At 36.9% G+C, this 16808-nt stretch overlaps 1 protein-coding gene across 1 annotated transcript in view; it reads right to left on the reverse strand.

The window, feature by feature from the left end:
- Window positions 1–12013, reverse strand: part of lingo1b (leucine rich repeat and Ig domain containing 1b) — a 46950-nt gene extending 34937 nt beyond the window's left edge. The window contains exon 1 of the mRNA XM_036964160.2: window positions 11710–12013. Coding sequence (XP_036820055.2) covers window positions 11710–11721 — 12 coding nt within the window. The 5' untranslated portion in view covers window positions 11722–12013. The remainder of the gene's footprint in view (window positions 1–11709) is intronic.
- Between the last annotated feature and the right edge of the window lie 4795 nt (window positions 12014–16808).

The raw sequence follows: 16808 nt of genomic DNA on the forward strand, positions 1-16808 counted from the left end.
ATCAAACCCTATTCTATCAGTATATTAATGTATCAGATCAAACCTGTTTCTATCAGTATATTAATGTGTCAGATCAAACCCTATTCTATCAGTATATTAATGTATCAGATCAAACCCTGTTCTATCAGTATATTAATGTGTCAGATCAAACCTGTTTCTATCAGTATATTAATGTGTCAGATCAAACCCGTTTCTATCAGTATATTAATGTATCAGATCAAACCCTGTTCTATCAGTATATTAATGTGTCAGATCAAACCTGTTTCTATCAGTATATTAATGTGTCAGATCAAACCCTGTTCTATCAGTATATTAATGTAACCCTGTGTATCAGATCAAACCCTATTCTATCAGTATATTAATGTGTCAGATCAAACCCTATTCTATCAGTATATTAATGTAGCCCTGTGTATCAGATCAAACCCTGTTCTATCAGTATATTAATGTATCAGATCAAACCCTATTCTATCAGTATATTAATGTATCAGATCAAACCCTGTTCTATCAGTATATTAATGTATCAGATCAAACCCTATTCTATCAGTATATTAATGTATCAGATCAAACCCTATTCTATCAGTATATTAATGTATCAGATCAAACCCTATTCTATCAGTATATTAATGTATCAGATCAAACCCGTTTCTATCAGTATATTAATGTATCAGATCAAACCCGTTTCTATCAGTATATTAATGTGTCAGATCAAACCTGTTTCTATCAGTATATTAATGTATCAGATCAAACCTGTTTCTATCAGTATATTAATGTGTCAGATCAAACCTGTTTCTATCAGTATATTAATGTGTCAGATCAAACCCTGTTCTATCAGTATATTAATGTAACCCTGTGTATCAGATCAAACCCTGTTCTATCAGTATATTAATGTGTCAGATCAAACCTGTTTCTATCAGTATATTAATGTGTCAGATCAAACCCTGTTCTATCAGTATATTAATGTAACCCTGTGTATCAGATCAAACCCTATTCTATCAGTATATTAATGTATCAGATCAAACCTGTTTCTATCAGTATATTAATGTAGCCCTGTGTATCAGATCAAACCCTATTCTATCAGTATATTAATGTATCAGATCAAACCTGTTTCTATCAGTATATTAATGTGTCAGATCAAACCCTGTTCTATCAGTATATTAATGTGTCAGATCAAACCTGTTTCTATCAGTATATTAATGTGTCAGATCAAACCCTGTTCTATCAGTATATTAATGTAACCCTGTGTATCAGATCAAACCCTATTCTATCAGTATATTAATGTATCAGATCAAACCCTATTCTATCAGTATATTAATGTGTCAGATCAAACCTGTTTCTATCAGTATATTAATGTGTCAGATCAAACCTGTTTCTATCAGTATATTAATGTATCAGATCAAACCCTATTCTATCAGTATATTAATGTATCAGATCAAACCTGTTTCTATCAGTATATTAATGTGTCAGATCAAACCCTGTTCTATCAGTATATTAATGTGTCAGATCAAACCTGTTTCTATCAGTATATTAATGTGTCAGATCAAACCCTATTCTATCAGTATATTAATGTATCAGATCAAACCCTATTCTATCAGTATATTAATGTATCAGATCAAACCTGTTTCTATCAGTATATTAATGTGTCAGATCAAACCCTGTTCTATCAGTATATTAATGTATCAGATCAAACCCTATTCTATCAGTATATTAATGTATCAGATCAAACCTGTTTCTATCAGTATATTAATGTATCAGATCAAACCTGTTTCTATCAGTATATTAATGTATCAGATCAAACCCTGTTCTATCAGTATATTAATGTGTCAGATCAAACCTGTTTCTATCAGTATATTAATGTGTCAGATCAAACCCTGTTCTATCAGTATATTAATGTAACCCTGTGTATCAGATCAAACCCTATTCTATCAGTATATTAATGTGTCAGATCAAACCCTATTCTATCAGTATATTAATGTAGCCCTGTGTATCAGATCAAACCCTGTTCTATCAGTATATTAATGTATCAGATCAAACCCTATTCTATCAGTATATTAATGTATCAGATCAAACCCTATTCTATCAGTATATTAATGTATCAGATCAAACCCTATTCTATCAGTATATTAATGTATCAGATCAAACCCGTTTCTATCAGTATATTAATGTGTCAGATCAAACCTGTTTCTATCAGTATATTAATGTATCAGATCAAACCCTATTCTATCAGTATATTAATGTAACCCTGTGTATCAGATCAAACCCTGTTCTATCAGTATATTAATGTGTCAGATCAAACCCTGTTCTATCAGTATATTAATGTAACCCTGTGTATCAGATCAAACCCTGTTCTATCAGTATATTAATGTGTCAGATCAAACCTGTTTCTATCAGTATATTAATGTGTCAGATCAAACCCTGTTCTATCAGTATATTAATGTAACCCTGTGTATCAGATCAAACCCTATTCTATCAGTATATTAATGTAACCCTGTGTATCAGATCAAACCCTATTCTATCAGTATATTAATGTAACCCTGTGTATCAGATCAAACCCTATTCTATCAGTATATTAATGTAACCCTGTGTATCAGATCAAACCCTATTCTATCAGTATATTAATGTAACCCTGTGTATCAGATCAAACCTGTTTCTATCAGTATATTAATGTATCAGATCAAACCCTGTTCTATCAGTATATTAATGTAACCCTGTGTATCAGATCAAACCCTGTTCTATCAGTATATTAATGTATCAGATCAAACCCTGTTCTATCAGTATATTAATGTAACCCTGTGTATCAGATCAAACCCTGTTCTATCAGTATATTAATGTATCAGATCAAACCCTGTTTCTATCAGTATATTAATGTAACCCTGTGTATCAGATCAAACCCTGTTCTATCAGTATATTAATGTATCAGATCAAACCCTGTTCTATCAGTATATTAATGTATCAGATCAAACCCTATTCTATCAGTATATTAATGTATCAGATCAAACCCTATTCTATCAGTATATTAATGTGTCAGATCAAACCCGTTTCTATCAGTATATTAATGTATCAGATCAAACCCGTTTCTATCAGTATATTAATGTGTCAGATCAAACCCTATTCTATCAGTATATTAATGTATCAGATCAAACCCTGTTCTATCAGTATATTAATGTGTCAGATCAAACCCTATTCTATCAGTATATTAATGTATCAGATCAAACCCGTTTCTGTCAGTATATTAATGTGTCAGATCAAACCCTATTCTATCAGTATATTAATGTATCAGATCAAACCCTGTTCTATCAGTATATTAATGTGTCAGATCAAACCCTGTTCTATCAGTATATTAATGTGTCAGATCAAACCCTGTTCTATCAGTATATTAATGTATCAGATCAAACCCTATTCTATCAGTATATTAATGTGTCAGATCAAACCTGTTTCTATCAGTATATTAATGTGTCAGATCAAACCTGTTTCTATCAGTATATTAATGTGTCAGATCAAACCTGTTTCTATCAGTATATTAATGTGTCAGATCAAACCCTGTTCTATCAGTATATTAATGTGTCAGATCAAACCCTATTCTATCAGTATATTAATGTGTCAGATCAAACCCTATTCTATCAGTATATTAATGTAACCCTGTGTATCAGATCAAACCTGTTTCTATCAGTATATTAATGTATCAGATCAAACCCTGTTCTATCAGTATATTAATGTATCAGATCAAACCTGTTTCTATCAGTATATTAATGTATCAGATCAAACCCTGTTCTATCAGTATATTAATGTGTCAGATCAAACCTGTTTCTATCAGTATATTAATGTATCAGATCAAACCCTATTCTATCAGTATATTAATGTATCAGATCAAACCCTATTCTATCAGTATATTAATGTATCAGATCAAACCCTATTCTATCAGTATATTAATGTATCAGATCAAACCCTGTTCTATCAGTATATTAATGTGTCAGATCAAACCTGTTTCTATCAGTATATTAATGTATCAGATCAAACCTGTTTCTATCAGTATATTAATGTATCAGATCAAACCCTATTCTATCAGTATATTAATGTGTCAGATCAAACCCTGTTCTATCAGTATATTAATGTGTCAGATCAAACCTGTTTCTATCAGTATATTAATGTATCAGATCAAACCTGTTTCTATCAGTATATTAATGTATCAGATCAAACCCTGTTCTATCAGTATATTAATGTATCAGATCAAACCCTGTTCTATCAGTATATTAATGTGTCAGATCAAACCCTATTCTATCAGTATATTAATGTGTCAGATCAAACCTGTTTCTATCAGTATATTAATGTGTCAGATCAAACCCTATTCTATCAGTATATTAATGTGTCAGATCAAACCTGTTTCTATCAGTATATTAATGTGTCAGATCAAACCCTGTTCTATCAGTATATTAATGTGTCAGATCAAACCTGTTTCTATCAGTATATTAATGTGTCAGATCAAACCTGTTTCTATCAGTATATTAATGTGTCAGATCAAACCTGTTTCTATCAGTATATTAATGTGTCAGATCAAACCCTGTTCTATCAGTATATTAATGTAACCCTGTGTATCAGATCAAACCCTATTCTATCAGTATATTAATGTAACCCTGTGTATCAGATCAAACCCTATTCTATCAGTATATTAATGTAACCCTGTGTATCAGATCAAACCCTATTCTATCAGTATATTAATGTAACCCTGTGTATCAGATCAAACCCTATTCTATCAGTATATTAATGTAACCCTGTGTATCAGATCAAACCCTATTCTATCAGTATATTAATGTATCAGATCAAACCCTATTCTATCAGTATATTAATGTATCAGATCAAACCCTGTTCTATCAGTATATTAATGTATCAGATCAAACCCTATTCTATCAGTATATTAATGTATCAGATCAAACCTGTTTCTATCAGTATATTAATGTGTCAGATCAAACCCTGTTCTATCAGTATATTAATGTAACCCTGTGTATCAGATCAAACCCTATTCTATCAGTATATTAATGTAACCCTGTGTATCAGATCAAACCCTATTCTATCAGTATATTAATGTAACCCTGTGTATCAGATCAAACCCTATTCTATCAGTATATTAATGTAACCCTGTGTATCAGATCAAACCCTATTCTATCAGTATATTAATGTAACCCTGTGTATCAGATCAAACCCTGTTCTATCAGTATATTAATGTATCAGATCAAACCCTATTCTATCAGTATATTAATGTGTCAGATCAAACCCTATTCTATCAGTATATTAATGTATCAGATCAAACCCTATTCTATCAGTATATTAATGTGTCAGATCAAACCTGTTTCTATCAGTATATTAATGTGTCAGATCAAACCTGTTCTATCAGTATATTAATGTAGCCCTGTGTATCAGATCAAACCCTGTTCTATCAGTATATTAATGTATCAGATCAAACCCTATTCTATCAGTATATTAATGTATCAGATCAAACCCTATTCTATCAGTATATTAATGTGTCAGATCAAACCCTGTTCTATCAGTATATTAATGTATCAGATCAAACCCTATTCTATCAGTATATTAATGTGTCAGATCAAACCTGTTTCTATCAGTATATTAATGTGTCAGATCAAACCCTGTTCTATCAGTATATTAATGTAACCCTGTGTATCAGATCAAACCCTATTCTATCAGTATATTAATGTAACCCTGTGTATCAGATCAAACCCTATTCTATCAGTATATTAATGTAACCCTGTGTATCAGATCAAACCCTATTCTATCAGTATATTAATGTAACCCTGTGTATCAGATCAAACCCTATTCTATCAGTATATTAATGTAACCCTGTGTATCAGATCAAACCCCATTCTATCAGTATATTAATGTATCAGATCAAACCCTATTCTATCAGTATATTAATGTATCAGATCAAACCCTGTTCTATCAGTATATTAATGTATCAGATCAAACCCTATTCTATCAGTATATTAATGTATCAGATCAAACCTGTTTCTATCAGTATATTAATGTGTCAGATCAAACCCTGTTCTATCAGTATATTAATGTAACCCTGTGTATCAGATCAAACCCTATTCTATCAGTATATTAATGTAACCCTGTGTATCAGATCAAACCCTATTCTATCAGTATATTAATGTAACCCTGTGTATCAGATCAAACCCTATTCTATCAGTATATTAATGTAACCCTGTGTATCAGATCAAACCCTATTCTATCAGTATATTAATGTAACCCTGTGTATCAGATCAAACCCTGTTCTATCAGTATATTAATGTATCAGATCAAACCCTATTCTATCAGTATATTAATGTGTCAGATCAAACCCTATTCTATCAGTATATTAATGTATCAGATCAAACCCTATTCTATCAGTATATTAATGTATCAGATCAAACCCTATTCTATCAGTATATTAATGTATCAGATCAAACCCTATTCTATCAGTATATTAATGTGTCAGATCAAACCCGTTTCTATCAGTATATTAATGTGTCAGATCAAACCTGTTTCTATCAGTATATTAATGTGTCAGATCAAACCTGTTTCTATCAGTATATTAATGTGTCAGATCAAACCCTATTCTATCAGTATATTAATGTATCAGATCAAACCCTATTCTATCAGTATATTAATGTATCAGATCAAACCCTGTTCTATCAGTATATTAATGTATCAGATCAAACCCTATTCTATCAGTATATTAATGTATCAGATCAAACCCTATTCTATCAGTATATTAATGTGTCAGATCAAACCCTATTCTATCAGTATATTAATGTATCAGATCAAACCTGTTTCTATCAGTATATTAATGTGTCAGATCAAACCCTATTCTATCAGTATATTAATGTGTCAGATCAAACCCTGTTCTATCAGTATATTAATGTAACCCTGTGTATCAGATCAAACCTGTTTCTATCAGTATATTAATGTATCAGATCAAACCCTATTCTATCAGTATATTAATGTGTCAGATCAAACCTGTTTCTATCAGTATATTAATGTGTCAGATCAAACCCTGTTCTATCAGTATATTAATGTATCAGATCAAACCCTATTCTATCAGTATATTAATGTGTCAGATCAAACCCTGTTCTATCAGTATATTAATGTATCAGATCAAACCCTGTTCTATCAGTATATTAATGTGTCAGATCAAACCCTATTCTATCAGTATATTAATGTATCAGATCAAACCCTATTCTATCAGTATATTAATGTATCAGATCAAACCCTGTTCTATCAGTATATTAATGTGTCAGATCAAACCCTGTTCTATCAGTATATTAATGTGTCAGATCAAACCCTGTTCTATCAGTATATTAATGTGTCAGATCAAACCCTGTTCTATCAGTATATTAATGTGTCAGATCAAACCTGTTTCTATCAGTATATTAATGTATCAGATCAAACCCTGTTCTATCAGTATATTAATGTAACCCTGTGTATCAGATCAAACCCTGTTCTATCAGTATATTAATGTGTCAGATCAAACCCTATTCTATCAGTATATTAATGTATCAGATAAAACCCTATTCTATCAGTATATTAATGTGTCAGATCAAACCCTGTTCTATCAGTATATTAATGTGTCAGATCAAACCCTATTCTATCAGTATATTAATGTATCAGATCAAACCCTATTCTATCAGTATATTAATGTATCAGATCAAACCCTGTTCTATCAGTATATTAATGTAACCCTGTGTATCAGATCAAACCCTGTTCTATCAGTATATTAATGTGTCAGATCAAACCCTGTTCTATCAGTATATTAATGTATCAGATCAAACCCTATTCTATCAGTATATTAATGTATCAGATCAAACCCTATTCTATCAGTATATTAATGTATCAGATCAAACCCTATTCTATCAGTATATTAATGTATCAGATCAAACCCGTTTCTATCAGTATATTAATGTATCAGATCAAACCCTATTCTATCAGTATATTAATGTGTCAGATCAAACCCTGTTCTATCAGTATATTAATGTGTCAGATCAAACCCTATTCTATCAGTATATTAATGTATCAGATCAAACCCTATTCTATCAGTATATTAATGTATCAGATCAAACCCTATTCTATCAGTATATTAATGTGTCAGATCAAACCTGTTTCTATCAGTATATTAATGTATCAGATCAAACCCGTTTCTATCAGTATATTAATGTATCAGATCAAACCCTGTTCTATCAGTATATTAATGTATCAGATCAAACCCTGTTCTATCAGTATATTAATGTATCAGATCAAACCCTGTTCTATCAGTATATTAATGTATCAGATCAAACCCTATTCTATCAGTATATTAATGTGTCAGATCAAACCTGTTTCTATCAGTATATTAATGTATCAGATCAAACCCGTTTCTATCAGTATATTAATGTATCAGATCAAACCCTGTTCTATCAGTATATTAATGTGTCAGATCAAACCCTGTTCTATCAGTATATTAATGTATCAGATCAAACCTGTTTCTATCAGTATATTAATGTATCAGATCAAACCCTATTCTATCAGTATAATAATGTATCAGATCAAACCTGTTTCTATCAGTATATTAATGTAACCCTGTGTATCAGATCAAACCCTATTCTATCAGTATATTAATGTATCAGATCAAACCCTATTCTATCAGTATATTAATGTGTCAGATCAAACCTGTTTCTATCAGTATATTAATGTATCAGATCAAACCCGTTTCTATCAGTATATTAATGTATCAGATCAAACCCTGTTCTATCAGTATATTAATGTATCAGATCAAACCCTGTTCTATCAGTATATTAATGTGTCAGATCAAACCCTGTTCTATCAGTATATTAATGTATCAGATCAAACCTGTTTCTATCAGTATATTAATGTATCAGATCAAACCCTGTTCTATCAGTATATTAATGTATCAGATCAAACCTGTTTCTATCAGTATATTAATGTATCAGATCAAACCCTATTCTATCAGTATATTAATGTATCAGATCAAACCCGTTTCTATCAGTATATTAATGTAACCCTGTGTATCAGATCAAACCCTGTTCTATCAGTATATTAATGTAACCCTGTGTATCAGATCAAACCTGTTTCTATCAGTATATTAATGTAACCCTGTGTGTCAGGTCAAACCCTGTTCTATCAGTATATTAATGTAACCCTGTGTGTCAGATCAAACCCTGTTCTATCAGTATATTAATGTAGCCCTGTGTGTCAGGTCAAACCTTTCAGCCCAATGTTGTGTTTCTTCAACATTTCCAAAGCGACCTCTATCTCAGGTTTAGATTGTTTGTTTCCCTCTGTATTTTGTTCTTCATAATCATGACATATTAGAGAAGACAGGAAAAAAGATTTCATGTAATGAATGGCCTACAACATATGCTTGTGTAGGGGACTAGTCGGATGTGAGATGAGTGGACCATGTTTCTACTGTTTCAGAAGCTGCTGATGCCAACATGTATCCTACTGACACAACAATACTACATGTGGGTCGAAGGAGATGAACTAGGTAGTGATGAAGGAGATGAACTAGGTAGTGATGAAGGAGATGAACTAGGTAGTGATGAAGGAGATGAACTAGGTAGTGATGAAGGAGATGAACTAGGTAGTGATGAAGGAGATGAACTAGGTAGTGATGAAGGAGATGAACTAGGTAGTGATGAAGGAGATGAACTAGGTAGTGATGAAGGAGATGAACTAGGTAGTGATGAAGGAGATGAACTAGGTAGTGATGAAGGAGATGAACTAGGTAGTGATGAAGGAGATGAACTAGGTAGTGATGAAGGAGATGAACTAGGTAGTGATGGAGGAGATGAACTAGGTAGTGATGAAGGAGATGAACTAGGTAGTGATGAAGGAGATGAACTAGGTAGTGTTGGATAGGGATTATTTTTTTAGATTAGGAAGCAATTTAGGAAACGTTGTATTTTTGCATCTTTGGGTCTCACAGTGTTACAAAATAGCAGTGGGGTGAAACCAGCGGAAGAGAAGTCTCTTTCCAGTCTCGCCTATTTTAGGGAGCCTCGTGTACAGTAACCAACAGTGTAGTGTGTGTCTCTAAGCAAAAACAGCCTCAACTTCACCAGCTAGAGGTGTCAGCTAGTGGCTTGCAGGCAGCTGCTGTACTGTACTTCTATAGGAGGTAGAAGAGTCTCTATAGATTTATACTGTGTGCCAGAGCACTGCAGCCAGGCAGAATTATGAGGGATGCAAATAATGCAGGCTGGAAGGATGAAAGGATGACACACACACACACACACACACACACACAAACAGACAGACACAGACACACACACACACACACACACACACACACACACACACACACACACATACACACACACACAGAGAGAGAACGGATGAGAGGCTGGGGTGTTTGACCTACATACAAATGGGACAAAAAGCCTTCCCTGGAACCTGTGGGTGAAATGAAACACCATTCTTTCAACCCCAGAGGGAACACAGCAAATTCATTGTGATTGAATGAGGTTTGACCTCCGGAAGCAAATCAGTGTCAGGCTAGACGACGTGTTTAGGGTCTTTAGAAAGAGGCGTGCTAACAAGGACAGATTAGTTGGCGCTACAATAAGCATGGTGGTGGAGGAGCACTCAGACAGGAACACACAGCAGGCACGCTCCATCACACACACACACCCCTACACTAGCAATATGACACACCTTTAAAATACATATGGAGACAGCAGACACACCGTATACACAGACACACCGTACTCACACACAGACACACCGTACACACACACACAGACACACCGTACACACAGACAGACACACCGTACACACACACACACACACAGACACACCGTACACACAGACAGACACACCGTACACACACACACAGACACACCGTACTCACACACAAACACACCGTACACACACACAAACACACCGTACTCACACACAGACACACCGTACTCACACACAAACACACCGTACACACACACAAACACACCGTACACACAAACAAACACACTGTACTCACACACAAACACATCGTACTCACACACAAACACACCGTGCACATACACAAACACACCGTACACACACATAGACACATCGTACACTCACACAGACACCACGCACTCACACACAGACACTGTACACAGACACACTGTACACACACAACATACAGGTACAAACTGGTGCACATATGCAAACACACACACACACACACACACACACATACACACACACACGCACACACACACACACACACACACCATACATACACACACATACCACACACACACACACACACACACACACACACACACACACACACACACACACACACACACACACACACACACACACACACACACACACACACACACACACACACACACACACACACACACACACTCACACACACACGCACACCATACACACACACACAGTAGCCAACATGTATGCTCTTACACATTTAAATAAATGGCAGCATCCAGGTGACAGAACAAACCTGGTCCTGAATCCTATTCAGTAGAATGATCATTGAACATTCCCTCCCTCTCTCTCTCTCTCTCTCTCGCTCTCCCTTTCCCCCTTTCAATACGTACCATTTGTCCAGACAAATATTTTCCTGACAATTCTGCCCCACCAATGCACCATGATGAGCCTGCCTCTATGGCTCAGTGCTGGAAACCCACAGAACAGACAGAGGAGGCTACTTACCAGGACCGTCATGCACAGAATTCTAATTTAAGCTGCTCCACGTTGCCAAGGAAATCCAAAATGCCTCAGAGAGCAGGGCAGAGATTGAAGAGGCCATTGAAAGGAGGATTCAAAGGGAGAAATGGGATACCCGAGGCGAGATAAAAGGAGGTGAGTCCCCGGTGAGGAGCATGGGAGATGCCTGGGTCCTCCAGATGCTCTAAATCCACCTCCACTGATAGGCTTGCATGTAAACACAGGCTCCGGTGTCTCAGACACTCTAACATACATGCTGCACCGAGCTGAGTGAGACAGAGAGTGGGAGAGGGGAGAGAGGGAGAGGGGAGAGAGATAGAGGGAGGGGCCGCTGCTGAGCAAGGTGCAGGGAGGAGCTGCAATGCATTGGGAGGGAGGGAGGGAGGGAGGGAGGGAGGGAGGGAGGGAGGGAGGGAGGGAGGGAGGGAGGGAGGGATGCTCTCTGATTGCATTGGCGATATGTTATGCTGTTTACTTGAACGTCCCCATTTCCAGCTTGATTCAAATTAGCTGGGGAGCTGCAGAAAGAGGGTTGTGAAAGACAGAATGTGAAAAATAAAAGTGAAAAATAAAATGAATAATGGAAGATGGGGATAGAGGAAGATGGGGATAGAGGAAGATGGGGATAGAGGAATATGGGGATAGAGGAAGATGGGGATAGAGGAAGATGGGGATAGAGGAAGATGGGGATAGAGGAAGATCAAAAAAGGATATGTAGAAGAGGGTGAGAGATGGAAAGAAAGAGGGAAGGTGTAGGGAGACAGAGAGGGAGGGAGGAATGTAGGTAGGGAGACAGAGAGGGAGGTAGGGAGACAGAGAAGGAGACAAAAGAGGGGGGTAGGGAGACAGAGAGGGAGGGAGGAAGGGAGACAGAGAGGGAGACAGGGAGGAATGTAGGTAGGGAGACAGAGAGGGAGACAGAGAGGGAGGGAGGAATGTAGGTAGGGAGACAGAGAGGGAGGTAGGGAGACAGAGAGGGAGACAGAGAGGGAAGAGGTAGGGAGACAGAGAGGGAGGGAGGGAGGTAGGGAGACAGAGAGGGTGAGAGATGGAAAGAAAGAGGGAAGGTGTAGGGAGACAGAGAGGGAGGGAGGGAGGGAGGGAGGGAGGAAGGTAGGTAGCGAGACAGAGAGGGAGGTAGGGAGACATAGAGGGAGGGAGGGAGGTAGGGAGACAGAGAAGGTGAGAGATGGAAAGAAAGAGGGAGGGAGGTAGGGAGACAGAGAGGGAGGGAGGTAGGGGGTGCTATCTTAAAACAAGGAAGGGGTAAGGAGACAGACAGGCAGGGGGGTGGGTGCTATCCTAAAACAGGGGCAACAATGTAACAAATGAACTTCTATATCCCCACACTTTACTGTAGGGATGTGAGTGGGGATGAATGTGTTAATGGGAGGAATATGAGCATGTCATTGTATTAGTGGAGTGGGGATGAGTGTGTTAATGGGAGGAATATGAGCATGTCATTGTATTAGTGGAGTGGGGATGAGTGTGTTAATGGGAGGAATATGAGCATGTCATTGTATTAGTGGAGTGGGGATGAGTGTGTTAATGGGAGGAATATGAGCATGTCATTGTATTAGTGGAGTAGGGATGAGTGTGTTAATGGGAGGAATATGAGCATGTCATTGTATTAGTGGAGTAGGGATGAGTGTGTTAATGGGAGGAATATGAGCATGTCATTGTATTAGTGGAGGGGGGATGAGTGTGTTAATGGGAGGAATATGAGCATGTCATTGTATTAGTGGAGTGGGGATGAGTGTGTTAATGGGAGGAATATGAGCATGTCATTGTATTAGTGGAGTGGGGATGAGTGTGTTAATGGGAGGAATATGAGCATGTCATTGTATTAGTGGAGTGGGGATGAGTGTGTTAATGGGAGGAATATGAGCATGTCATTGTATTAGTGGAGTGGGGATGAGTGTGTTAATGGGAGGAATATGAGCATGTCATTGTATTAGTGGAGTGGGGATGAGTGTGTTAATGGGAGGAATATGAGCATGTCATTGTATTAGTGGAGTAGGGATGAGTGTGTTAATGGGAGGAATATGAGCATGTCATTGTATTAGTGGAGTGGGGATGAGTGTGTTAATGGGAGGAATATGAGCATGTCATTGTATTAGTGGAGTAGGGATGAGTGTGTTAATGGGAGGAATATGAGCATGTCATTGTATTAGTGGAGTGGGGATGAGTGTGTTAATGGGAGGAATATGAGCATGTCATTGTATTTAGTGGAGTGGGGATGAGTGTGTTAATGGGAGGAATATGAGCATGTCATTGTATTAGTGGAGTGGGGATGAGTGTGTTAATGGGAGGAATATGAGCATGTCATTGTATTAGTGGAGTGGGGATGAGTGTGTTAATGGGAGGAATATGAGCATGTCATTGTATTTAGTGGAGTGGGGATGAGTGTGTTAATGGGAGGAATATGAGCATGTCATTGTATTTAGTGGAGTGGGGATGAGTGTGTTAATGGGAGGAATATGAGCATGTCATTGTATTAGTGGAGTGGGGATGGGTGTGTTAATGGGAGGAATATGAGCATGTCATTGTATTAGTGGAGTGGGGATGAGTGTGTTAATGGGAGGAATATGAGCATGTCATTGTATTAGTGGAGTGGGGATGAGTGTGTTAATGGGAGGAATATGAGCATGTCATTGTATTAGTGGAGTGGGGATGAGTGTGTTAATGGGAGGAATATGAGCATGTCATTGTATTAGTGGAGTGGGGATGAGTGTGTTAATGGGAGGAATATGAGCATGTCATTGTATTAGTGGAGTGGGGATGAGTGTGTTAATGGGAGGAATATGAGCATGTCATTGTATTAGTGGAGTAGGGATGAGTGTGTTAATGGGAGGAATATGAGCATGTCATTGTATTAGTGGAGTGGGGATGGGTGTGTTAATGGGAGGAATATGAGCATGTCATTGTATTAGTGGAGTAGGGATGAGTGTGTTAATGGGAGGAATATGAGCATGTCATTGTATTAGTGGAGTGGGGATGAGTGTGTTAATGGGAGGAATATGAGCATGTCATTGTATTAGTGGAGTGGGGATGAGTGTGTTAATGGGAGGAATATGAGCATGTCATTGTATTAGTGGAGTGGGGATGGGTGTGTTAATGGGAGGAATATGAGCATGTCATTGTATTAGTGGAGTGGGGATGAGTGTGTTAATGGGAGGAATATGAGCATGTCATTGTATTTAGTGGAGTGGGGATGAGTGTGTTAATGGGAGGAATATGAGCATGTCATTGTATTAGTGGAGTGGGGATGAGTGTGTTAATGGGAGGAATATGAGCATGTCATTGTATTAGTGGAGTGGGGATGAGTGTGTTAATGGGAGGAATATGAGCATGTCATTGTATTAACAGAGAAAGAAAAGAGGAGCAGAAGAGATTAGTGCTCTGGCGCTGGGTTTTATTCCGTGCCCCAGACTCCTCCATCATTTCCTGTCACTAGTGGATGATGAATGCTACCTATTATACATAGAACAGTAATCATGAGGCACGTGGACCTTTGGAGTGTGACAGGAAGGCAGGCAGGCAGATCACTGAAGTGCTGCCTGGGAGGCAATGAGAGACACAAGGTTCTTGAGGTGAAGGGTGGGTGGTTGTGAGTAGTTTTGGGGCACACAGACTGGTAGGGATTGATAAAAGAGATTCAGGGCAGTGTGTGTTTGTTTGAGATTAACATTCCAATTACCAGGGGGTTGGTTGGTTGGTACTGTAGGAGGCGGGTATTGATGGCATGGGGGTTAGGGAGCATGTTTATGATAGTTGGTGTTGGGAGTTTGAGGTTGAGGTGTTGTGTGGGGGGTAGATATGTCTACAACACATTGGATGAAGGCTTTTTGGCAGAGGTTTTGGAGGGCGGGTACGGTTTGTAGATAACAATAAACACTAGAGTAAACATCAGCACAAATATAAACACTGGGGTAAATATCAACATAAACAAACACTAGAGTAAACATCAACACAAATATAAACACTGGGGTAAATATTAACATAAACAAACACTAGAGTAAACATCAACACAAACATAAACACTAGAGTAAATATCAACACAAACATAAACACTAGAGTAAACATCAACACACACATAAACACTAGGGTAAACATCAACACAAACATAAACACTAGGGTAAATATCAACACAAACATAAACACCCGTGTAAACATCAACACAAACATAAACACTAGAGTAAATATCAACACAAACATAAACACTAGAGTAAACATCAACACAAACATGAACACTAGAGTAAACATCAACACAAACATAAACACTAGGGTAAACATCAACACAAACATAAACACTAGGGTAAATATCAACACAAACATAAACACCCGTGTAAACATCAACACAAACATAAACACTAGAGTAAATATCAACACAAACATAAACACTAGAGTAAACATCAACACACACATAAACACTAGGGTAAACATCAACACAAACATAAACACTAGGGTAAATATCAACACAAACATGAACACCAGTGTAAACATCAACACAAACAAACACTAGAGTAAATATCAACACAAACATAAACACTAGAGTAAACATCAACACAAACATAAACACTAGGGTAAATATCAACACAAACATGAACACTAGAGTAAACATCAACACAAACATGAACACTAGAGTAAACATCAACACAAACATAAACACTAGGGTAAATATCAACACAAACATGAACACTAGAGTAAACATCAACACAAACATAAACACTAGGGTAAATATCAACACAAACATAAACACTAGTGTAAACATCAACACAAACATAAACATAAACACCAGTGTAAACATCAACAGAAACACAAACACTGGTGTAAACATCAACACAAACAAACAGTAGTGTAAACATCAACAGAAACACTAGTGTAAACATCAACAGAAACACTAGTGTAAACATCAACACAAACATAAACACCAGTGTAAACATCAACACAAACAAAAACACCAGTGTAAACATAAACACTAGTGTAAACATCAACACAGACATAAACACAAACACCAGTGTAAACATCAACAGAAACATAAACACCAGTGTAAACATCAACAGAAACAGAAACACTGGTGT

Source organism: Oncorhynchus mykiss, chromosome 26, assembly GCF_057628025.1.
Source record: "Oncorhynchus mykiss isolate SJ-2025 chromosome 26, ASM5762802v1, whole genome shotgun sequence".
Classification (NCBI taxonomy): domain Eukaryota; kingdom Metazoa; phylum Chordata; class Actinopteri; order Salmoniformes; family Salmonidae; genus Oncorhynchus; species Oncorhynchus mykiss.